The 25,179-nt window shown below is 37.7% G+C and overlaps 1 protein-coding gene across 1 annotated transcript; it reads left to right on the forward strand.

The window, feature by feature from the left end:
• The first annotated feature begins 381 nt into the window (after positions 1-381).
• LOC127435286 (nicotinamide phosphoribosyltransferase-like) lies at positions 382-23,762 on the forward strand. Its single transcript, XM_051688639.1, has 11 exons — positions 382-540; positions 7,077-7,233; positions 10,217-10,320; positions 10,415-10,543; positions 14,156-14,314; positions 14,639-14,775; positions 15,513-15,738; positions 15,837-15,956; positions 18,470-18,610; positions 18,728-18,862; positions 21,926-23,762. The coding sequence occupies exons 1-11, from the start codon at positions 481-483 to the stop codon at positions 22,037-22,039; spliced, it is 1,482 nt and encodes a 493-aa protein (XP_051544599.1). The 5' UTR covers positions 382-480; the 3' UTR covers positions 22,040-23,762.
• The last annotated feature ends 1,417 nt before the right edge of the window (positions 23,763-25,179 follow it).

Here is a 25,179-nt window from a genome sequence, read left to right on the forward strand (position 1 = left end):
GATAATTATTTTTTTTATTTTTTTATTTGCCCAAATTTGGTTGAATGTAAATTAAATTAAAATCAACCAAACAAACTCAGTCATTAAATAGAAATAAAAAAAAGTTAAAACTTGGCCAAGTTTGCTTTAATGTAAATTAAATCGACCAAATAAAACCAAAATACTTTTATTTGGTAATAATTTGTATTTATTTTTTAAATCATGATTCGTTTTACATAATAAAATAACATAAGAAACAAACGCCAACACAAAAAATAATAAAAAAAAAGAAGACAAAAGTTTTATTTTGTTATCTCCATCGCCTCGCCCCCTTACCATGACGTCAGCGTCACCCCATCCATTGATTGGTCAGTCCGTTCCTTTGGCTCACGCCCCGTCTGATGCCGTCATCTACCTTCCTCGACGACGGGGGTTGGTTGCGAGTCCCCGCGGCGGAGAAGGAACAACAGAACTGACAGGCAGCAGCGCGACAAGAGGAAGATGGAGCAGCACAGAGGCACCGCGGACTTTAACATCTTGTTAGCCACCGACTCCTACAAGGTGAGCAGAGACCCACGGCCCCAAACCGAGCTGGTTGCGTTGTCTTATAGACTGGCGAATCCGTGACTGAGCGGAAAATGAGGGAAAGTGAAAGAGAATTGAAGGTGGTTTCATCCTTCAGGCCGTTACCGGTCGAGTCGTTGTCAGTCAGGTCGCTAGGCCACATGTATGTGAGGAGAGACCGCAGGTACATCACAATTTTAATTTATCTGAGGGTAAAATGTCTGTTTATTTCAGAAATATCTGTTTATAAACCCATCAGAGTTTGAATTAAAACTGAGAGCGACAGGCGCAGGTCATTAGAAGGAGGAGGAGGGGATTTCTCTCATTATTTCTAAAGCAAAACTGAAAGGAATTGCTCTCTCTTGAAATGGATTTCTTTTCCCATGTAAAGACACGCAAAGCCAGAATCAGACTGATAACTGTGCAACAAACCTTCACTCTGTAGTGTCACTAGTTTGACTGCATTAGGTTGATTACAACAAAAATTAATAATAAAAAAAAAAGAGGTAAAATGATGCACTTACAATGGAAGTGAATGGGACCAATTTTTGGAGGGTTTAAAGGCAGAAATGTGAAGCTTATTATTTTATAAAAGCACTTACATTAATTCTGTTAAAACTCATGTGTTATTTGAGTTGTAAAGTTGTTTAAATCGTAGTTTACCGGGATTACAGGGTTTATAGTTGTAAAATTGGATATAACTTTATACAGAATAGGTAAGTGATTTAATCAGATTTACATCTTGTGGCTTTACCTTTGTAACAGTGAGTTTTTTAACATTTATGGACTGGCTCCCATTCACTTCCATTATAAGTAGAGGTTGACCGATAGTGGATTTTGCCGATACCGATAACTAAGGTGGTGGGAAAGGCCGATAACCGATTAATCGGCCGATAGTTTTTCAAATCAGTTAATAGAATGTCAGAATCATTTTTTATTTTTTATTTACTATGCCAGATAAAGGCCAATGGTCCAAAATGAATAAAATCCCAGATGCTGTTTTTTTGTTCAACCAAAATCCCAATAATAACCAGAAAAAATTAAGATTTGGTGCATAGCGTGGGACTTTTAATTATAAATAAGCCTGAAGCACACCGTGGACTCTTATTTTGAAATGACCAAAAAGCTACCGGCAACTATCGGTATAGATTGTTGCAGATAACCGATAGTTCCAAAAAAGCAACTATCGGCACCAGTTAATCAGTAAAACTGATATATCAGTCTACCTCTAATTATAAGTGCCTCACTGTAACACATATTTTGCTTTTTTAAGAAAAGGAGGGACAAGTTGAAACACATTTTTGTGGTTATCAACACTATTACTCTTAATGTCATTGTAAAACAGTATCTGTTACATTAGAACAAATATATTAGAATGTATACATGGTATAGTGTATATTAGCCGATATTTTATGTTTAGACCACGAAATATTAAATGTATAGTGTGTATACAACAATATATACTATGTGTAAACTCTATACCATGTACTGTAGGTATAGTTACTTTATTTAAGAAATCAACCTTCATGTAGAGAACAGCAGCTTAGTCCAGTAAATAAATTAGATAAATAAATAGAATAAAAAATGAAAAATTCTGTCCGGGTTGAACTGAATGACTTGCAATGGGAATTCCCTGCACTACATCTAAAAAGGGAATGAGATGATGAAATCTTGTACCACTTTATATTATCTTTAAAAAGTTATTAACAAACATTATACATTGACTAACAGATAATTGAGGTAATATAGTGAAATAATTAAAAATTCTTGCTATTGGAACTATTGTTTTGGAGTACCACAAAATCAATATTTTTAAATTTTGAGTGGCCACAAGATATTCTAACACTGGGTTTCTCAAACTTTTGCCCAATGCAACCCAATTTTTTTTAAATGCCAGTCATCCATGATATTTGGCGGAATAAATTAACAGGTACTTCATTAATCTAGTTATGTTTATATGCTTATAATATAGCGGCCTAATATCTATAGACCAATATTTGGAGCTTTGGTGCCGCTGATGGAAGTTTTCAGACAGTTCTTTACCACACCCTCCACAATTTTAGCATGTGTTAGTAGGACTTTTGAGATGGTGCCTTACCCACCGTGGGCACAATTTCCAGTGAATATCAAGGTTAAATGAATGATCTTGAAGGATTTCGCAGTGACGCCACCGGACCAGCTTAAAAACGGGACGCATCATTTCATCTTTAAATAATATTAACAATTTAATCATGGGGGCCTGGGTAGCTCAGTAGTAAAGAAGCTGGCTACCACCCCTGGAGTTCGCTAGTTTGAATCCCAGGGCGAACTGAGTGACCACAGCCGGGTCTCCTAAGTAACCAAATTGGCCCCGTTGCTAGGGAGGGTAGAGACACATGGGGTAACCTCCTCGTGGTCACTATAATGTGGTTCGCTCTCGGTGGGGTGCGTGGTGAGTTGTGCGTGGATGCTGCGGTGGATGGCGTGAATCCTCAACACGCGCTATATCTCCGCGGTAACGCGCTAAACAAGCCACGTGATAAGATGCGTGGGTTGACGGTCTCAGACGCGGAGGCAGCTGAGATTTGTCCTCCGCCACCCGGATTGAGGCGAATCACTATGCCACCACGAGGACTTAGAGCACATTGGGAATTGGGCATTCCAAATTGGGAGAAAAAGAAAAACATTTTAATCATAATAACTCTCACTTTCTTCACACTACTAAACGATGGTGACCAAAGTGTCCATTTGTGCCTCCTAGCGGTGATTTTGTGAACGTGTCTCACATGTGAGAATTTAAAGTTTCCACGCGACGGTACTCCCACGGTACTAAGGCTCAATCTGGTTGCTAGCCTGCTGTAAAAAGACCTTGTCCAAGAAGAACGATTTGTAGCATTGATGGATTATTGTAATTGGATAGCTAATAACTAATGTCAGAGAAATGCAGCCTCTTACGGTCGTTTACGTAAACCTGGAGATATTAACATGAATCGACAATAGAGGTCACTGTTGCCCCAAACATTGCAAATGAACAGTTCTGTCCTTCTAACTGGTAATTTGTACTCATGACAGAAAAGATCTCGCAACCCAGCAGACAATGATCCGCGACCCACTATTGGGTTGCAACACAGTGGTTGAGAAACCCTGTTCTAACTTGATGGACTATTGTTACGTCATGTCTTAAAACGTGATGAGACCTTTGAACATGTTAGGCAACTATAGTTTTTGTCATTCAGTTGATTGAAAGAAAAATATCACCCTTGTGTTTCTATTGACACCGAAATGCCTTCATAAGGATGGTTTACTTTTCAGAATGGCGATGCAGCCTGCCGACATCCTCATACATGTCACTCACTTTCACCTTGGCTCCGTTCCCCAGCACTCTTTGCCCTTGGATCCAGAGTAACGTTGGGTCTGTTGTTTTGTAGATATGGCCTCATCCTTGTTTAATCAGTGTTTTCTTTCGATAATGTTGCTAGAGGATGGGAGTAGATGCCTTTGTCTTTCAACCTCCCACCACAGATGTAATAGGACTCTCGTGTTTTGCATTAAGGCTGGTGACATGTTAATTTAACCTTTCAGAATATTGTAGATTATTTAATGGTCAGAGATCATGCGTAGAGAAGTCCATTACAATTTATTGTATCTATCTACACAATAGTTTGCTGTCTACATCTTATTAGTACGCCTTTCTGATTTTCTCTTTCATTTCATTGCATTATAATATTATATAAGGAGGAAGTAAGTTTGTTGGTTAATTGTCAGACCGTTATCTCTATTGGCCTTGTGACGTTACTCTTGAAGTTTAATGTTTTATGTTTACTCTCAAAGACTCTGTTCAAGGTTTTGGCTCAGATGAACAGATAGAAACGGCGTGTAATTAAACTGGAGAAGCAAGTGACAAAGGAGCAGTCAAATGGATTAAGATCTAATTTAAAGGGATAGTTCACCCAAAAATGAAAATTCTCTCATCATTTACTCACCCTCATGCCATCCCAGATATGTATGACTTTGTTCTTCTGCTGAACACAAAGATTTTTAGAAGATTATTTCAGCTCTGTAGGTCCTCACAATTGAAGTGAATGGTTACCAGACCTTTGAAGCTCCAAAAATCACATAAAGGCCACGTAAAAGTAATCCATAAGTTTCCAGTGGTTAAATCCATGTCTTCAGAAGCGATTTGATAGGTGTGGGTGAGAAACAGGTCAATATTTAAGTCCTTTTTTTTTAACTCTAAATCTTCACCTTTGACCAGCACCAATCAGTAGGTGGCGATATCCATGAAGAATGCAAATCGCCAAAAACAAAAGAAGAAGAATGTGAAAGTAAGTGGAGACTGCGAGTAAAAAAGGACACACATAATGATCTGTTTCTCACCCACACCTATCATATCGCTTCTGAAGACATAGATTTAACCACTGGAGTCATATGGATTACTTTTATACTGCTTTTATATGCTTTTAGGACCTTCAAATTTCTTCCCATAATTCGGTTGCATTGTATGGATCTACAAAGCAAATTTTCTTCTAAAACTCTTAGTTTGTGTTCAGCAGAAGAAACAAAGTCCGTTTAGTCAGTTGATGGACAACTAGTTGATTTGTCGACCACCCTGGCACATCCATATAGAGCACAACAGTCTGGTTCCGGAAGTAAAAATCCCATTCATTTATCCAATAGATGAACTGATTTTCAACGATAACTCATAAATCTTTAAAGACAGGCCTAATGTGAGCTCCGAGGTTCTTCATCGATGGTATATGCTTTCATTGAAGCCATCCGTCTGCGTTATTTCAACTTCATTGTTTAAAAATCATGTTTGAAAGCGGAATTCTTGGTAAACAACTACATTACCCATGGTACAGCAGAGAAAGATCCACCAATCAGAGGACCGCAGCCAACCAAGCCCACGAAACGTGCCTCGGAGGGACCGCATGCTCCTGTGATGCACTGTACATGACGTAATCAAGTCAGTTTCTCTTCACCCTTAAACTACTTTTTATTTAGCAATAAACGTAAAATATATTGTTTCTATACTTATAATCAACAACCTAAAATCAATAGTTTTATATATTTCCATAGTTTTATGTTCAGTGACATCATTCGCAATGCTTCATGGGATTGTAGTTTGTGCCCTCATGAAAGACGGTAAGTACACAGCCTTGTACCTTTGTCTTTATGTCCGATTTTCAAATATTTCTTGCCTCAAAACAAAGTTTGTGTTGTTGTTATTCACCTTGGAGCTGGTTGGTTTGGTTCATGGCTCATTATATCATATTTACAGTTAGAATATATGGAATTTGTACATTTTTAAAAATATAAAATCTGACCAAAATAATGGAAAATCTACTGATAAAATGAGTAAAATGCACATTAGATTTAGCATTGTAATGGGCATTGATTGAGCTTGTGTTAACTATTCCATCTGGTGTCCATCTTTCCGCTTTCAACCCCAGTAGTCAACATCACACAGTGCATTTGTTGCCCTGGAGATTCTTGGCCATTATTGATTGGTCTTTATGTCCTTCTTAGCCTTGGGAATGCCCAGGTCAGGTCAAAAGCACCTGCACAGTTTAACTAAACTGGATCATTGTTTCACTTTCACTTCAGTTTGCCACATCTTAAATTTGCTGCTTACACAAGCTGGGTTTATGTTCCATGTTCTGAGACCATATGCTGCACCTACTCTGTGGCATAACTGTGTCCTCAGCGCACATGGTAAGTTGTTGCCTCTTTCGCCTGCACATGCCTGGACCTACTGCAGCTGTTCACATGGACAGGGGTTTGTTCCAGAAGGGAGAAGGCGTGCAGATGACCCAAGAGGAACGCTACTACTGCTCCATAAGTACTTTTGCCCTTTGGGAGAGCCGGAAAGGGTCGGTCTCAGAGTGCAGTAAATGGCCATAGTAGCTGTCAGACATAACTATGAGGGTTGTGACCTTTCCCAGGCTGGCCTGTACCGCAGGAGACAAGCCAAAAACTGTCAGGGAAAGGTCAGTGTGCACAAAATATCAGAAAGAAGCTAGGTGTGTATGCTGTTTGATAACTAGTGTAACTATGATCCCATTCTCTGCATGGAATGTATTTATATTAGCTGTAGTTTTGGGCACTAGATTTGTGTGGTAACCAGGTCATTGTTAGGTGGTTGCTAGGGTGTTCTGGATGGTTGCTAGGTGAATGCTTAGTGGTACAAGTGAAAAGAGCCAATCCCAGAGATGTGGCTATAGTCCCTCCTTCAATGCAAGTAAGTGGTGGTGGCGTAGTGGGCTAAACCACATAACAGGTAATCAGAAGTTTGCTGGTTCAATCCCCACAGCCACCACCATTGTGTCCTTGAGCAAGGCACTTAACTCCAGGTTGCTCCAGGGGGATTGTCCCTGTAATAAGTGCACTGTAAGTCGCTTTGGATAAAAGTGTCTGCCAAATGCATAAATGTAAATGTAAGGAAATATGATTGTTTCACATCCAGTGTTGTGCTGAATAATGCAGCCTTGTTGATGTTGTAATGTAGTTTAAAAGATTGTCATAATTTAAATGTATGCTTTTCTCTCTTGCAGGTCACACATTACAAACAGTACCCACCCAACACTACTAAGGTGTACTCTTACTTCGAGTGTCGCGAGACGAAGACAGACCCTGCTAAGCTCAGAAAAGTCAAATACGATAAAACGGTCTTCTACGGGCTTCAGTACGTTCTCCACAAATACTTAAAAGGTACCTTAGACAATGTAGTTGTCACCATTGATTTAAGATGTCATCCTCCACTACAAACGTTGTCATACTTTGCATCATTCTGCTCGTAAGCAGCCCGAGAAAAGTACTTAGAAAAGTGTTAAAGTACCTTGATCTTAAAGGTATATTGTAATAAACATCAGCATGATGGGGCACTTAGGTGAAAGCTGTGCAGCCTGTTTTAAAGTTGTTCTGTATGGTGCTCCTATATGCCACATTTATAAAGGACTTTGGGGTATTTTTACATTGTAAAGGATTTCACGGTGTGTCAGGGTGAAGGCTTCAGAAATTGTGTTGAGACATGGGATGAAACAAGACAATGGAACATCTGCTCTTTTAGCCTTGGCAATACAAAACACAGCTGCCTTATACAGACTTTAGTCTGGATTCAGCCATGGGCATCATTGTTAAACTAATAAGTAGCCCAGTTTTAAAACCCTCCTATTGCGTTCCGGTCATTTTTGACCCGGGAGGGGTAGATAATAATTTTTAAATACTACATAGTTTTTATTACGGAAACCAAACTTTGGGACTTTGTCAAGACTATCAAAATACACATAATAAAAATTATCTGATTTTTTTAATAAAATTGTTTAGGGCTGCTGTTAACGATTATTTTGATAATCAATTAATCTTCTATATTTTATATGAATTTTTTATTTTTCGATTATTCGGATAAAAAACGCAATTTTAATTTCCGTTATTTTGTTTTAATATTAAATTTAAAAAGTGTATTTGGTTCAGTTTACTGCACTGAATTCTACTACACGATTTGAACAAAGCCAGAATCATGAAAAGTTAAGTTTGAATTTATTATTATTATTAATATTATTATTACTTTCAGGACACATGCAAAACAGTTACTTTCCTTTACTTAACAAAAAGTACTATTCATTAAAAAGTAAAATGATCCATCAGGATGGAGTGGAACAAAAAAACGTCAAAATGACACCAGAATAAAAATATTAATGATTCTGCCACGCTGAAAAAGACAGAATTATGTTACTGTTTACATACATTTGAAGTATTTAAAATTCATATATTTTTAAAAAAGTACAGTCACTCATTACATGTTTCTAAACTATTATTGTTTGAAAAAACACTTTTAATGGTAGTGTATGCTTATCCAGTAAAATAATGTTTGCCATAGTATAAATTTACTGGTGAAATCAGATATTACATTTGGCATTATCAGGACTATCAAATATCAGGACCCTTAGCATTATTATACATTATGTTACCACCCCTGGAGTTTGCTAGTTCGAATCCCAGGGCATGCTGAGTGACTCCAGCCAGGTCTCCTAAGCAACCAAATTGGCCCGGTTGCTAGGGAGGGTAGAGTCACATGGGGTAACCTCCTCGTGGTCACTATAATGTGCTTCTTCTCGGTGGGGCACGTGGTGAGTTGAGCGTGTATGCCCCGGTGGATGGCGTGAAGCCTCCACACGCACTGTGGCAACGCACTCAACAAGCCACGTGATAAGATGCTTGGGTTGACGGTCTCAGACACCGAGGCAGCTGGGATTCGTCCTCCGCCGCCCGGACTGAGGCGAATCACTATGCCACCACGAGGACTTAGAGTGCATTGGGAATTGGGCATTCTAAATTGGGAGAAAAAGGGGAAAAATCCACAAAAAAAAGAGGGTGTGGCGAGAGCTAAAGTTCATGCACACATTAATCTAAATAGGGCTTGAAAGAGGAAATTGTCCACATTTTTACTCTGCAGCCATCTGATGCACAACCTGCTTACAGCAAACTCACGCATCAACATTCGGCAGTTCACGCAAGGAAATAGAATAGATTTAGCTTAAAAACATAGTAAAGAAGTATTATTTTAGTTTTGATGAAGTTTAGTTGAAAAAGAATACATTGGTTTTATAACTTTTGACTACCAAATATGAGTAATAGGAAATTCATTAAAATTGCTCATAATTCTCACATTAGATGTTAATATAAATTGTCATATTTAGATAAAATTTCACAGAAATATTGATAAAAAAAAAAATGTATTCACGTGTATCACACTGGTTTTGTTGTAGTTAATGTAGATTTTTTTTAAACTTCAAAATTGTATTATATCTAAAAAAAGAACTTTTACATTTGTCGCTTAGCATGCCAGCAAATAGCAATCTTTTTACATGTATGAACAGTTAAGAACCTATTAATGACTTGCAATATCATTTTAGATGAAAACCATGAATTATTTATAAGCTTGAATTCCACCAGGGCAAAAGGTGTATGCAGATAGCAATAGGAGGGTTAAAATTGTTGGTCCATGTACACATACATCAGACAGACATTGTTGTGGCAGCACTACTTGTTTTGTTGTCTCACTTTGATTCATTGCTTATGCTTGTATTATTACAGTTTTTGTCATAGGGCACTTTTTTGATATCCCTCAAACATTCTGGTTAGGATTTGTTCTAAACCTCTAACCCTTGGTAGTATTAAACCTCTGCAATTAATTCAGCCTGAACCAATTTTAAGTACAGACTCCATTCATACTTTTTGTAGATAACTTCTGCCTTTGGTATGCTACTTTGTACCCAAAAGGTAATTTAAGAATTAAGTTTGAAAATCTGTTTTTGTCTTGCATTGGATAAAAGCGTCTGCCAAATTAATAAATGTAATGTAACACAATAAAAATCTGAAAACGCAAACAGAGCAGCAGTTTAATTTTTATTATGCTGCACCTTTAGGGTGGTTTTTAGCATTTTAGTACACTAGTAGAGACTATCCTTGTGGGACAAAGCTGTACTGTGAGCATGGCAGAGTCCTTTAATTTAATAATGCAATGATGTAGGAAAGTTCACACACACACACACACACACACACACACACACACACACACACAGTTCCACCCCCATTTGTCTTTTTATTCTCTTATGGTTCAGCCAGTTCCTTGTGGTGTCTTTTACTCCACTCTCACATTTATCCCCTCTCTGACCTCCTTTTGCACTCACAGGACAGGTCGTCACTCCAGAGAAGATTCAGGAAGCAAAGGAGGTATATCGGGAACACTTTCAGGATGATGTGTTTAATGAAAAAGGCTGGAACTACATTTTGGAGGTAAGAAGAAGATTACATCTCTGAATATTCCAGTCAATGAATGTTTTTTCCCACAGGGATATTCAGTCACGGCTCTTATGTAATGTCACTGCAGAAATATAACGGTCACCTGCCCATCGAGATCAAGGCTGTGCCAGAGGGAAGTGTAATCCCACGTGGGAATGTGCTCTTCACAGTAGAAAGCACAGATCCGGAATGCTACTGGCTTACTAATTGGGTAGAGGTGAGTCACAACCATCATTTCATCATTTACTCACCCTCATGTCATCAATTGTAGTAATAAAAGTTTAATAATAATTTAATATGGGATGTCTGGATACAAAGAATTTGGTTGTATTGGGAAAGGCACAAAAGCAAGTACATTATTAAAATTTTTCTTTTAGAAACCGTATATTAAATATAAATATCCGTTTCGTATATATTTTTCTCAAAGTGCTCCAGAATGCTTAATGTATACATGTATATACATGGAGTGGTGGTGGCGTTGTGGGCTAAAGCACATAATTGGTAATCAGAAGGTTGCTTTTTTTTATACATGAGGCCCCAGGTCTCTAAAGACCAAAGTTATGCGTTTAAGGGTTAAGCATTGATCAACTTTCCATGTCAACAATTTCACCTCTCATGACTTTTCGATGTGTGACAATATCCTCGCTAGCATTGTCGACTTCTGTTTCTTGGGAATTTGCTTTATCATTGGGGTTTAGTTTGAAATCTGCTGAGTCATGCTGATGGCCCAACATCCAGCCACACCTGTACAGAACAGTCATCGTGATACACTACACCTGTCACCTAGCAAACAATCATTAGTGTTTCCTTTTGTCCATCTCTTGCGTGCATGCCTGCATGCATGACCATATGCCCTTGGCTTCCAGAACACAAACAAATTTTGCTTCCTTTATAATGACCATGAGAAGGCACTGTGCCATGAGGTCGGAAACAGTCTCCTAATTGTGACAGTCACATGCTTGCACAATGTTATTAAAGTTTGACTTTACAGGCATGTGACCCACTGACCCGATAATCTCAGACTGAATGATGCACATCTGAGCACAAAGTCAAATTTTGGCCTCGGTTGATCCATGACTCTGACTTTTAATTCGAGTAAACACACAGATTTGTGTACCTGATCGATTGTGAGGAAGCCCAAAATGAATGCTCTCTACTCTGAGTAAAATTACTAAATAATCTGACTCGTATAATGACTGTATATTTATACAACTACATGTCATTCATAAAATAGTTTTGTTGAAATAAATAGTATTTAAGAAAAATATTAAAATATGGCTCACTGACTGATTCATTAAAAGAACTGGTTCATAATATTCTTTCGTTTGTGAATCTGACTACACTAGTCAAGCTGTATTGTCGCTTTTGCGGGCAGCCGGCAAGGACAGCACAGTAAAAAGATGTGTTGTCTATTTATTGTCTTTGTCTTATTTCACATTACCCAATCTTTTTATCTCAACACATTCAATTCAGACTTCAACTCAAGTAACAAGTAAAATGGTGCAAGAAACACTGGTCTGTGGTCTTTTGCATTTATATATCTTATATACTCTTATATCTAAAACTGTAGGAGATGTGTCAAGAATCTCACCACAGACATGTTGATTCAAGTGAGTTTGTCAGGATGCTAGACACTGTATAATAATATTGACTTGACCGGATAGTCTAGAGCAAAAGCGGGTCTAAACGGCACTGCTTGGCGGCACCTTCTAGGAGTCCAATACAAGGCAACTGTACAGTCACTGTGTTGACTTTGTGACACTTCTGCCCATCACATTCCCAAGCACTCTGTGTCCGTTCCAATCATAGGCAGCATGATGTGGTTGCATAGGTTGTTTTTGGATTACAGTTCCAGCTCACTACACCAGCATTAACGTTATTCGCATGTATGTGCCGCAGTACCACACGGTAGGAGACATGCGACGAGCTCCAAGAGATTTGCTACACTCTTATACGGGTGATGGAAAGCGTACATTGGGGGCGTTAGGGAGTGCACGGACAGGACGCGTTCATGAGTTTAAATACAGTTAGATCAGTGGTTCTCAACCCTGTTCGTGGAGGCCCCGCAACACTGCACATTTTGTAAATCGCCCTTTTCTGACACACCCAATTCAGGTCTTGGAGTCTTCACTAACGAGCTGATGAGTTGAATCAGGTGTGTTTGATTAGGGAGATATCCAAAATGTGTAGTGTTGGGGGCCTCCAGGAACAGAGTTAAGAACCCCTGAGTTAGATGGAGCAGAATGGAACAGAATGTAGAATACAGGTGTCTGGAGACACCTAGGCTTGTCGTCAGCCTCACCAGAGATTCTCACCAGTCTCATTTTTTTATAGCAGGCTTTGTTAAATTTGGAACCGAAAACAGGTTCTAAAAAAAAAAAAAAATTGGAACATACAGAGCGACCAGTGTCCGATTTTTAAACAATTGACTCTTAAAAGGCAGACTTTTACAGTGTAGTCCGATAACTGAACAAATTAATCTTTTGAATCTCAACCGCAAAATATACAGATCTTCCTACCGAACAAATTACTTTTATCTGCCTGTTCTTGTTAGTGAATCAAAAACTTAAAAAGTTACTTTAATCATGTCTGACTTGAAATGAACCAAAAATGCAGAGTAATTACTGGATGGTTGTTATGACAGTGTGTATTTAAAAATACACATTATGTGGGGGCCTGGGTAGCTCAGCGAGTAAAGACGCTGACTACCACCCCTGGAGTCGTGAATTCGAATCCAGGGCATGCTGACTGACTCCAGCCAGGTCTCCTAAGCAACCAAATTGGCCCGGTTGCCAGGGAGGGTAGAGTCACATGGGGTAACCTCCTCGTGGCGCATGGTGAGTTGTGCGTGGATGCCGCAGATAATAGCGTGAAGCCTCCACACCCGCTATGTCTTCATGGTAACGTGCTCAACAAGCCATGTGATAAAATGCGCGAAAACTGAGATTCGTCCTCCGCCACCCAGATTGAGGCGAGTCACTACGCCACCACAAGGACTTAGAATGCATTGGGAATTGGGCATTCCAAATTGGGGAGAAAAGGGGACCCACCCACGCTTAGCAAAAACGTTATTAACCGTTCTTTAATTTCGATTTAACCGGTTACCAATTGGAAAGGAGGCAGAAGAACGCTGGAATGACAGTTTTACATTTTTTGCTCAGAACGAACTGAAATTAAAAACATTTAGTTTTTAGTCCCTGATTAAAAAGTCTGTGTAAACACCATTTGCCAGAGGGTTCTATTAAAATGAAATATGAAATGTTAATTTCTCAGCTAACAGGCTTGTGAGGGCAGTAAATCCAATATTGCATTTCTTATTTTCAATTATGTCTTTCTCAAAAGTACTAGAAGAATAGTTAATGGAACCGAAATTGCAAAATTCCTTACAATTCCCATTCCCAGGCTTTCTCGTTGTCGTATGATTCATTGTAACTGTACAATGCCATGATATGAGCCTCATCTGACACTATAGCAGAGAAGTTACTACTGTAAACATCTAGTAGGTTTGAGAAGGTTGTCTCACCCCCAGCTTCCTCTGATTGGTAAAAACTGTATTTTTTCGTTCTGGTTCCAGCATTCCGGTCCCAGCGTTCCGCTGCCTCCTTTCCAATTGAGAACTGGTTTTAAAACCGATATGGAAGCATTGTGTAACAACTTGAGCTTGACACCTTTAATCGTGAACCAACGATTTGAAAAAAGCTTAGATGGAATTCAAGAATACTTGCTGTGTGTACGCCCCCCTCATTGGCCAGTACCTTGAAATTGTGGTTATTGCTTTGTAAAGGAATATTGAAGTTAGTTCTAAAAGTGTAGTTTGTCTCCTCAACAGACCATCTTGGTTCAGATCTGGTATCCCATCACTGTGGCGACTAACTCACGAGAACAGAAAAAGATTCTAGCCAAATATCTCATGGAAACTTCAGGAAGCCTGGAGAGATTGGAATATAAACTCCATGACTTTGGCTACAGAGGAGTTTCATCTCAAGAGGTAACATTAATGTGCACTTAATTTGAAGTACTGTGTGCTAAAAGCTCTCATAGAATGTGTTTGCTCTTACCTAAACCCAACAACTCTGATGTTACTACCACACCAGTCAAACAGCCCGGATTAATTGAATCTCGCTGGGTTAGTTCAAGATTGGAACGTTTATGATGAGACTTAGTTACTCATTAAAAAGAAGGCAGTAAACACATACTGTACATACTGAGCATCACATACAGTTCATATCACAACACACTTTTTCAAGAAATTTGCTCTTAATAGTTTCGCATTTGCTGTAGGAATGTATTTAAACTTGTATCTTTGTTTCAGACGGCTGGTATCGGTGCATCTGCACACTTGATAAACTTCAAAGGAACAGACACTGTAGCCGGCATCGGCGTCATTAAGAAGTACTTCGGCACCAAAGACCCAGTTCCTGGTTTCTCCATACCAGCTGCTGAACACAGGTAAAACAACCTAAAGAAGTCCATATGTATCTCAATCATAGATATTCTAATATACTAATAATAATCACAGTGCAGATGGCAGGGTTTCCCGTCTACTGACTAGTAAGTGATGTATGTGTGCTGTTGATGATGTGGCCCAATGCCGTGGTTAGTTAGTGCTACATCATCACCCCTCTCATTTCTTGTAAATTGTGCAAGAGCTATCAGCAACCATTGTTACATAACTACCAAAGCTCATTGTCTTTCTACATGCTGTATTTGGTGCGAAAGACACAATATGCAGTGAAGGGAAACAAAGGACTTTGCTCGAGTTTCGATTTAAAACCAGTTCTGCCTTTGAAATTTGTCTAGCAAAGTAAATGGGCTGTGAAAAATGTTGTGTACTTTTGGCACACCCTAGTGGTAGTCACCTTGATTGCTTGGGTACAACGCTACATGAAGTCAAAACTGACCTTGTTTATTTCCTCAATACATGTTTCTTGAGTTATTGTGAGAATGATGCATCATTGCACAATTTTATTGTAAAGAGAAACATTTTTGTCTTTAAAATTCTTTATCAAAATGTAATAACTTGCTCCGCTTCTAAACTTTGCAGTCCTTCACAGTCCAACCAATTCTTGATAGATGGAATCATCTCCTGCCCTACATTTGGTCAATATTCTGACATATGCATAAACATGTCACATTACAGAAGCACTCTTTTGTTCTCAGTGTGACTGCTTTCTGTCTGTCTACAGCACAATCACTGCCTGGGGAAAGGACCATGAGAAAGATGCTTTCGAGCACATCATCAAACAGTTCCCCTCTGTCCCTGTGTCCATCGTCAGCGACAGCTACGACATCTACAACGCTTGTGAGAAGATCTGGGGGGAGGACCTCAGGAGTCTGATCGAGATAAGGAGCGCAGACGCCCCGCTGGTGGTCCGACCAGATTCAGGAAACCCTCTAGACACGGTGCTAAAGGTAGACATCCCATCAAAAATGACTTTTTAATGATTTCTAAAAAACACTGATTTAGTGCATGTTTTTTCCAAGTCACAACTGCTATTTTCATTTTCAAGGTCCTAGAGATTTTAGGAAAGAAATTTACTCCGATTGTGAACTCCAAAGGCTACAAGGTGCTTCCACCCTACATCCGAGTAATTCAGGGCGACGGTGTGGACATCAATACTCTACAGGAGGTGTGTATGTCCAGCTAATGCCAGAACCACAACTGGTACTGTATACAGTGGCTCAAAAATACTTGCACACCTAAAGGAAAATTCAGAGTTCAATACAAGTTAAGCTCATTCGACAGCATTTGTGGCGTAATGTTGATTACCACAAAAAAAACAAAAAACATTTTGGATCGTCCTTCCTTTTCTTTAAAAAATAAGCAAAGGTTACAGTGAGGCACTTTCAGTGGAAGTGAATGGGGCCAATCTTTAGAGGGTTTAAAGCAGATATGGGCAATTTACGGCCCACGGGCCGGATTCGGCCCTCCACGCACTTTAATCTGGCCCACGGCTCATTTATCATAAAAGTGTATTTTTTTTCATTGGATATTTCAGCTTTCTTGCATTGCGAGCTAACGCGCCTCCACAGGCGTTTAACATGCTCAGGGTTGCCAGATAAGAGATGCAACCCCCCCAATTAGACATTTGTACTTGCACAAATTGGAAATATTCCGCCTATTGTTATACTTATTTTGTGCAATCATGCATGGGAGTGCGCGCTTTCTAGCTCTCGCTTTCCCCTTTGAATAAACTGTGCTACTAGGTTTCCAGGCAAACCTTCTCAGTGATGAACTTAAATAAAATATAAACAGATCTCGGCATCATTGACACTCAAGCAAAAGCAAGCGAGAGACGAATATGTATTTTTTATTTGTGCAGTTTAGAAATGTTGAAGTCCCTCGCACCTGTATGTTAATCTAACTCTTGCAGTAATCTTTTATCATAGTCGTGCAGGCTGTTTTATTCAGATGTGTGCTGAATGGAAAGCCAAACCACTGGCGGACAAACCATTGAGGAGACCCGCATCATGACCCTTTTAGCGTGCAAACGGGTAATATTTAGAGAATTAAATAAGTACACTGGCCTGCTTTGCGACCAATATTAAAAGTTCTATAACTTTTTCTTTTTATTAAAACAGACCCCTGATGTAGAGAGTGTTAAATTGAATAATAAATTACCAGGGAAATAAATAATTTATAATTATGCTCCGCTTTTATTCAGTTTTTTTAATGCCTGATAGAAAATGATCTACCTTTGTAGAGCAATACAATATTTTAGGCTATTGCATAATGGTATCATTAGTCACATATACACTTCTGTGCTTAAAAGATACAAGAACCAAATCAAAGCAGAACATTGTATCTCAAAAGGAGTACAGTGTGGCCCCCTATGCACTCCTTAAAGCCCGATGTGGCCCGTGTACCAAAATAGTTACCTAGCCTTGCACTAAAACCATGTTAACACGCATATTGTTTACATCTTATGGCTATACTTTTGAAACCGTGAGTATTTTAATGTTTACTGATTCGCCCAGTTCGTTTTCATTGTAAGTGCCTCACTGGAACCCAGATTTGTGCTTTTTTTAAACAAAAGAAGGGACGGATCAAAATACATTTTTGTGGTAATCAACATTATGCCACTAATGCTGTCATTGAGCTTAACTTGTATTGAACCCAGAATATTCCTTTAAGCCACACTTGTTGTGTATTATGGTAAGTGCATTAGATACAAAATATCAAAAAGCCAGTGGCATCTGCAAACACTATGCTAGATATTTTCTCTGAATAGGCCACTTTTCTGAGCCATTTTTGCTGTTACTTTGGTGTCGCAGTGATTTTTAGTGCATGTATGACTCACAGGTGTCCTAGCAGAGTAATCACAGATGTAGTTCATCACATTAACTATGAACTTGTTCCTCTAACGTATGACAACCACAAAGTGTCATTACTTTTTGTAAGTGTATATACAGTACTGTGCAAAAGTCTTTAGGCACATAAGATGTTTCACAAAAGCATTTGTCTTAAGATGGTTATTTATATCTTCAGCTTTAGTGTGTAAATAGGAAATATATATTTTAGACTCCCAAACATTACTTTTGCAAATAAAATAGAATAGAAGAACAGGGAGCCCTGCAATAGTTGTCATGGCCCCCACAGAACCCCCCACTGAACATCGTGTCAGTCTGGGATTACATAAAGAGACAGAAGCAATTGAGACAGCCTAAATAGATAGAAGAACTGTGGCGAATTCTCCAAGAAGCTTGGAACATCCTATCAGCCAACAACCAAGAAAAACTGTGTCCAGGTGTACCTAGGAGAATTGGTGCTGTTTTAAATGCAAAGGTGGTCACACCGAATATTGATTTAGCTTTTTTATGTTTACTGGACTTTGTATGACATTAAGTGATAAATGAAAACTATTTATGTCATTATTTTTGAAGACATCCTCACTATGCAACATTTTTCACAAGTGCCTAAAACTTTTTCACAGTACTGTATATTGTTTTACCATTTCAAACATAACACATTTTTGTGCTTGTGCTATCTTTTTTAAATGAAATGCCACTTTCTCCGATATACTGTATGTTATCTATTGCAATTACATTCAGACAGTAAGTATTCAAATACTTTTGTGGCCACAGTGTGTTTTATGAGTTGTTGGTGAGTTTAACTGTACTCAACTGATTTGTGCCGATACAGATTGTGGAGGGCATGAAAGAGCACAGATGGAGTATTGAGAACATTGCGTTTGGCTCAGGTGGAGCTTTGCTGCAGAAACTGACCCGAGATCTGCTCAACTGCTCTTTCAAATGCAGTTACGTGGTCACAAATGGACTGGGTGTAAGTTCAGATCACTACTCTTTTCTTCCTCCTCCCAGCTTTAACTGTCACTCTGTCACATCTCTCTGCTGAGACAATGGAACTTTTTTCAATAATCTTTTGTTATGTTTATTGCAGGTAAACGTCTTCAAAGATCCAGTCGCAGACCCCAACAAAAGGTCAAAGAAGGGTCGTCTTTCTCTTCACAAGACACCAAAAGGAGACTTTGTCACTCTGGAAGAGGGGAAGGGTGACTTAGAGGAGTATGGAGAGGTATGTTCTTTCAACTCTTTTTAGGAATCACTTTTACTTTGTGTTCAGTGTCAATAGTTGCATTTGACTTAAATATGTTTTACATTAGTCAAGAGAATGGTGCAAAATATAATGTAACTGTATATAAAACTACTAGTTTGATGGATTTTTCTAATGCCAGGGTAATATAACACAAAGTACAGTAATATAAAAATGTATTAAATACTTTATAGTAACTAGGGCTGAAACGATTAGTTGGCGTTATCGACAACGTCGACGATAAAAAATTGTCGACAAAAATTTTCGTTGTCGAATAGTCATTTGATCTTAATGTAACATAAGATCATATGAAACTCTAATGATTGCACACAAGAGCAGCACTGCAGTTCGCACCTGACTGAGGAGAGGAAGAAAACACATCTCACAGTCCAGACGCACTCTAAACGTTCACAGCTTCAAGTGATGTAGATCGCAAAGTATGAGGGAATTATAATGCAGAAATAAGTAAATACAGAAGCACTCTCATTGTGGAATAAGCAGAGCCGGAGCTGACGCTCAGCTTAAGCAAAACTTGCGTGTTGGGCGTCTTTAAAGGAAACACTCCGGCGTTACATCTTTAATGCAGTTTAATGCGTTATAGCTTTATTAAAGTTCAAATTATAAGGAAACTGGCATTTCTCCGTGTGGTCAGCGCCTCTTCTATGAGTTGCACGAAGTGTCCCGATCTAAGGGGGAGAGATCGAAACTGCACCCGGCTGAGGTGCACTCTGTTGCAGGGACGCTCATCCCTCGAGTGCGCACGCTTAATGCAGCTAGGTTATAACACGATGGCAACTTACTGAATCATAATATATGTCACTGTGCATTTCTTATCGTGAAGAAAATTGGCAAAATGCAGCTTTATTAATAAGAGAGAGTTTGTTTTTGTTTTTTTTTGTGAGTTAAAGATGGATTGAAGTGAACAAAAAGGTGAGAGAGGGTAGTCTTCGCCCCATTATACACTGCAAAAAAGTAATTTTTTATTTGTTTTGGCTTGTTTTCCAATATAAATATCTAAAACTAATTTAAAACAACGTACATTTACTTTAGTAGTTATACTGCAGAAGAATGTTTTTTTTTTTTAAATCTGAGAATGTTGAATATAATATAAAAAATACAAATATTTTAAAATATCAAAAGAAAAAAGATGCATTCACCTGAGAAGCAGCATATACGATATTTAGACTTGCTTTTAGGGAATAGATCTTGAATATAAGTGTATTTTGTCTTTAATGCACTCGCAGAAGTATAACCAAGTGAAAAAATAAACTTATATACAAAATACACTTTTATTTAAGACACATTCTCTTAAAGCAAGTCTAAATATCTTATGTTGCTTCTCAAATAAATGTATCTTGTTTAAAGAATTTTTAGACAATTTTAAATGGAAAACAAGACAAATACACTTGATAACAAAAGGATTATTTGCAGTGAATTTTTTACTGAATTAAACATAATAAAAAGTATTTTTTCCCTTTAATTCAGTGAATGCCATTTAGAGGTATTTTTAAAAGATGATTTTGTCCTCTTTATTGTTAGTAAGCATGTTTAATACAACCTTTTAAGTCGGGGCACAAGCTGAATAGTCGGTTTAGAGCTAATGATTAATCGTTGCAGTAATTGCCCGAATAGTCGAATAATCGTTCTAATAATCGTTAGATTAGTCGATTATCAATATAATCGTTAGTTGCAGCCCTAATAGTAACCCTTTAAGCTCTGAAGGTGTTTTTAAAGATTTCCTGTTTCAGTGGCATACCCAACATTAAAAATAAATTAAATTATAACTCGACAACCCCGCCCCCCCCCCTAGGATGGGGGTCAAGTGTTCGGTATCATTGTAAAGAAAACTTTTCACATATTTTTAATGCTATGGAACATGATTTCTGAGACTATCAGACTAAGAAACTGCTGAAAAATCACAAAAAAACTTGAACCAAAAATGCACTTTTTTTATTTTATATATATATATTTTTTTATTTGACATTATATATCTCTGGGTGTAAATAAGGTGGCCCTGAAAAAAATGACATTTTGTTTAGTTCCCAATCATGTCAGCTGATTTGATACAACAAAACATTTAAAAGTTATAGCATTACAAAAATAATGTCCAAAAACTTCCCTGTGTGTCTAAAAATCTCTCTAAACAAATTAAAACATAATTGTACATAAGAACTAATTAAATATGCAAACACAACAATGACTTATGGTATGCATAGCATGCACATTTTAGTAATAAGATTTCACAGAATGAATTTCATTCTGTGCCATTTGAGTCATCATTGAGTGTTATGTGCTTGGCGCCATTTCACGGTGGCCATATGTAACAGTCATCAATCACATTTCTTTCTGCCCAAATGTGGATGATTTTTGCACAGATCTGAACCCAATCCGATTGGTTTAGCATTGCATGACACTAATGATCTATGCATCTGATTACCTTGTGTGTGGGCTCGTTTTAAAGAAAATCACCTCCACTAAGTATTGGGATGTGATGTTTTATGTTCTGTTTATTTTTCATGAAGTTATAAGCAATTAAGCAACACCTGTTTACATGTAACATGTATGTCAAAGGCATAGGCTATACTTAGCTTTTACTCGCTATATTATTGTCTGTGAGTAAAAGAAATATGCTGGTTGTATTCTACTCTTTGAGAGCTTTCCAACAACATATGACACATGACTATTTGATCTGTTTGATGTTTATACCAATTACAATAATATGTACAGTGCACATTTTTTAATAAATTATCAAAACGGAACTCTTCTGCTTTGTCTGCTAATTTCAAAGCACTTTTTCAGTTTTGGTCATAATGCCTACATGCATTGCAAAGTACAGCTTTAAAGCTATAAAACGATACCTATTTTATGTTGGTTAAAACCGTAGTTATTAATATTTTGATTTACTTTGTGTGTGTCTAATAAGAAAAACATCCAAAATGTTCTCCAGCTCTAGAATTGGGAAACACCGCTATAATCGCTTCACTTTGACACATCATCAGTCAGCATTCTTGCCAAATATTCTCATTTCTGATGTCTCTCTCGCAGGATTTGCTGCACACTGTGTTCCGGAACGGGAAGGTTGTAAAGTCATACACCTTCGACGAGGTCAGAGACAATGCCAAGCTGAAGGAGAGTGAAGTGGAGGAGCTTCTGCTCTGAGCAAACTTCCACCCGTCTCCCTATCAGCCCTCTTTCGCTTCACACCCCACACCCACTGCTGAGAGACGTGCGGGCGAGTCACCCCACATTCAGTGTACAGAGCTGTTCTACGTTTCTGTCTCCAGACTCCTGTGCTTCAGTGTCTCTTTCTAATGGCGGATGAAAGCAATCATCATGCCAATTAAATCATTTAACCGTGTATTTGACCAAGTGTGCTATCGATCACACGTCTTTGCCGGAATGGAGACGGATATATATACCGTGAGAAGATTTAGCTTTGCTTGTTTGACTGTAGGACTGAAAGTTAATTGTTCAGTGTACGTTGAATTTGAATGTCGTGCATATGGTTTATCACTTTATCAAAGGATTATTCTATTCCTGTTTGCAAAGGACGTGGCTGATCTTGGGGGACACTTTGCTTTACTTTCTTTGGCCTTGTTTTTGTGTTTCTTGTAGGTTGAGTCTCACCACATTATGTCCATTTCACTCCTAAATCGCAGGAAACAAAGAAATTTTGCATGAAGCAAATAAGTTCTGCTTTTAGGACCATTTAGTTTTTTGTTTTTTTTTTGCAATGACATTTGAACACGTTTTCCCATCAATTATAGGCAGATATGATAACAAATACTGCCGTGGTGTATGAATACTTAATTGAAATAATGTATCATTATTTTTTCCTCAATAAAGCCAATCAAAATGAGTTAATGGAAAAAAAATTGGGTGAAATCGTCATAAAAATAGTCACAGTGCAAAAAAAAAAAAAACATTAATTGCATATAATTAAACAAAAAAAAAAAACATTTTTCCAAACAATATATTTTTTTTTTTGCCAACATATTAGATGCTAATCATGATATACAATATAAAGCTGATATATGTAAGACAACAACAACAAAAAACTTGTTTAAATATTCACTACAACTTTTTATTTGGAAATGCTTGATAATGGCAGTTTTATTATATAATGGGAATTATTTTAGAAGAGCTTGGTTTTACCATTTTGTATACTTACGATTTTAAACAACAGAACCATTATTTTTTATGAAAGACCGTAATTTAACGCCAGAGTTACCGTAGTAAAGATTTATTGTCAGGCCAAACTGCCTCTTCTCTTGTATATATCAGCATGTGTTTTTTTTTTTTTGGTTTTTTTATTAGTGCAAATATAGATTTGTTTTTATTTTTGTCTAATGCCCATTTTGTACCAACAGAAAATTCATTGCTATGTTCTGCAAATAGTTGTTCGATCAGTCTCTGGAACATGCGTTCATATGCATATGTGTGTGTGGTGAGAATGTGTTTGTTCATTCCTGTTTGATTGTACACTTGGTTAATAATACTTGCTTAGTATAATTTGATGTTTTTTATGTATATGTCAGGTCTCCCTTTTTCTTTCAAGCTCTTCAAATATTTTAAACTAACAAAAGATTTTGATGGCATATTAAAAACAAAAGCAATCCATCCTATTTGAAATGTTTTCATTTCTTTTTTTAAATGATACTATATATATATATATATATATATATATATATATATATATATATATATATATATATATATAAAAATGGAAGCATTCCCTTTTATAGCTGCTGTAAGAACAGTTAACTATTTCTCAATGCACTAGCCTTCAATCTAGTAATTAAATCACATTTTGATGACAAGTTTAAAACTGTATTAAGGAACATTAGTGTGAAAGTTTAAATAAAAAGCAATATCATACTGATTCAAGTTTGATTTGTGTTTGTATCAAAGAGAAGGCGTGGAAATGCGACACATGGTTATTTGACTTTAAAAAACAAAAAAAAGAAAATTGTCTCAAAAATGCTTTAAAATAAAAAACAAAACTAATATTTACTATTTATATTTAACTTATTATCTTAAAGGAAAAGTTCACTTTCCTATACAACGAAAGTCAGTAGAGATGGGGGTTGTTAAGCCCAAAAAGGGTTAAAAAAAACTTTGTAAACTTCAAGTCTTCTTAAGTCATATTATAGCTTTATGTGAAGAACAGACTTAAACTGTATGGAGCCCCTTAGAGGACAGGGTGGGAATTTATTTTTTCTGAAATAGTTTGCGTTCCATCTCAATATGTTTTGCGTTTTCTCGCAGTAAGTATTGCGTTCCCTCGCAGTAGTTTGCGTCCACTCGAAATAAGTTTTGCTTTCCCTCGCAATAGTTTTGCACACCCTCACAATAGTTTGCATTCCCTTGCAATACGTTTTTGCATTCGCAATAAGTTTTGCATTCCCTTGCAGTAGTTTGTGTTCTCTCGCAATAAGTTTTGCATACCCTCACAATAGTTTGCGTTCCCTAGCAATACGTTTTTGCATTCGCAATAAGTTTTGCATTCCCTTGCAGTAGTTTGTGTTCCCTCGCAATAAGTTTTGCATACCCTCACAATAGTTTGCGTTCCGTCGCAATAAGTTTTTGTATTCGCAATAAGTTTTGCATTCCCTTGCAGTAGTTTGCGTTCCCTCACAATAAGTTTTGCATACCCTCGCAATAGTTTGCGTTCCGTCGCAATACGTTTTTGTATTCGCAATAAGTTTTGCATTCCCTTACAGTAGTTTGCATTCCCTCGCAATAAGTTTTGCTTTCCCTCACAATAGTTTTGCTCACCCTTGCAATAGTTTGCGTTCTGTCGCAATACGTTTTTGCATTCGCAATAAGTTTTATATTCCCTTGCAGTAGTTTGCGTTCCATCTCAATATGTTTTGCGTTTTCTCGCAGTAAGTATTGCGTTCCCTCGCAGTAGTTTGCGTACCCTGGCAATAACTTTTGCGTTCCCTCGCAGTAGTTTGCGTCCACTCGAAATAAGTTTTGCTTTCCCTCGCAATAGTTTTGCACACCCTCACAATAGTTTGCATTCCCTTGCAATAAGTTTTGCGTTCCTTTGCAATAAGTTTTGCGTTCCCTCGCAATAGTTTGCGTTCCCTAGCAATACGTTTTTGCATTCGCAATAAGTTTTGCATTCCCTTGCAGTAGTTTGTGTTCCCTCGCAATAAGTTTTGCATACCCTCACAATAGTTTGCGTTCCGTCGCAATAAGTTTTTGTATTCGCAATAAGTTTTGCATTCCCTTGCAGTAGTTTGCGTTCCCTCACAATAAGTTTTGCATACCCTCGCAATAGTTTGCGTTCC

The sequence above is a fragment of the Myxocyprinus asiaticus genome, chromosome 45 (assembly GCF_019703515.2).
Source record: "Myxocyprinus asiaticus isolate MX2 ecotype Aquarium Trade chromosome 45, UBuf_Myxa_2, whole genome shotgun sequence".
In the NCBI taxonomy this organism is placed as follows: domain Eukaryota; kingdom Metazoa; phylum Chordata; class Actinopteri; order Cypriniformes; family Catostomidae; genus Myxocyprinus; species Myxocyprinus asiaticus.

Excerpts from the sequence above, each read along its gene's own strand:
- LOC127435286 (XM_051688639.1), top strand. The coding sequence starts at position 481 with ATGGAGCAGCACAGAGGCACCGCGGACTTTAACATCTTGTTAGCCACC. Across the intron at positions 10,544-14,155 it reads GGCTTACTAATTGGGTAGAG|ACCATCTTGGTTCAGATCTG; the intron begins GTGAGTCACAAC and ends TCTCCTCAACAG. Across the intron at positions 18,863-21,925 it reads ACTTAGAGGAGTATGGAGAG|GATTTGCTGCACACTGTGTT; the intron begins GTATGTTCTTTC and ends TCTCTCTCGCAG.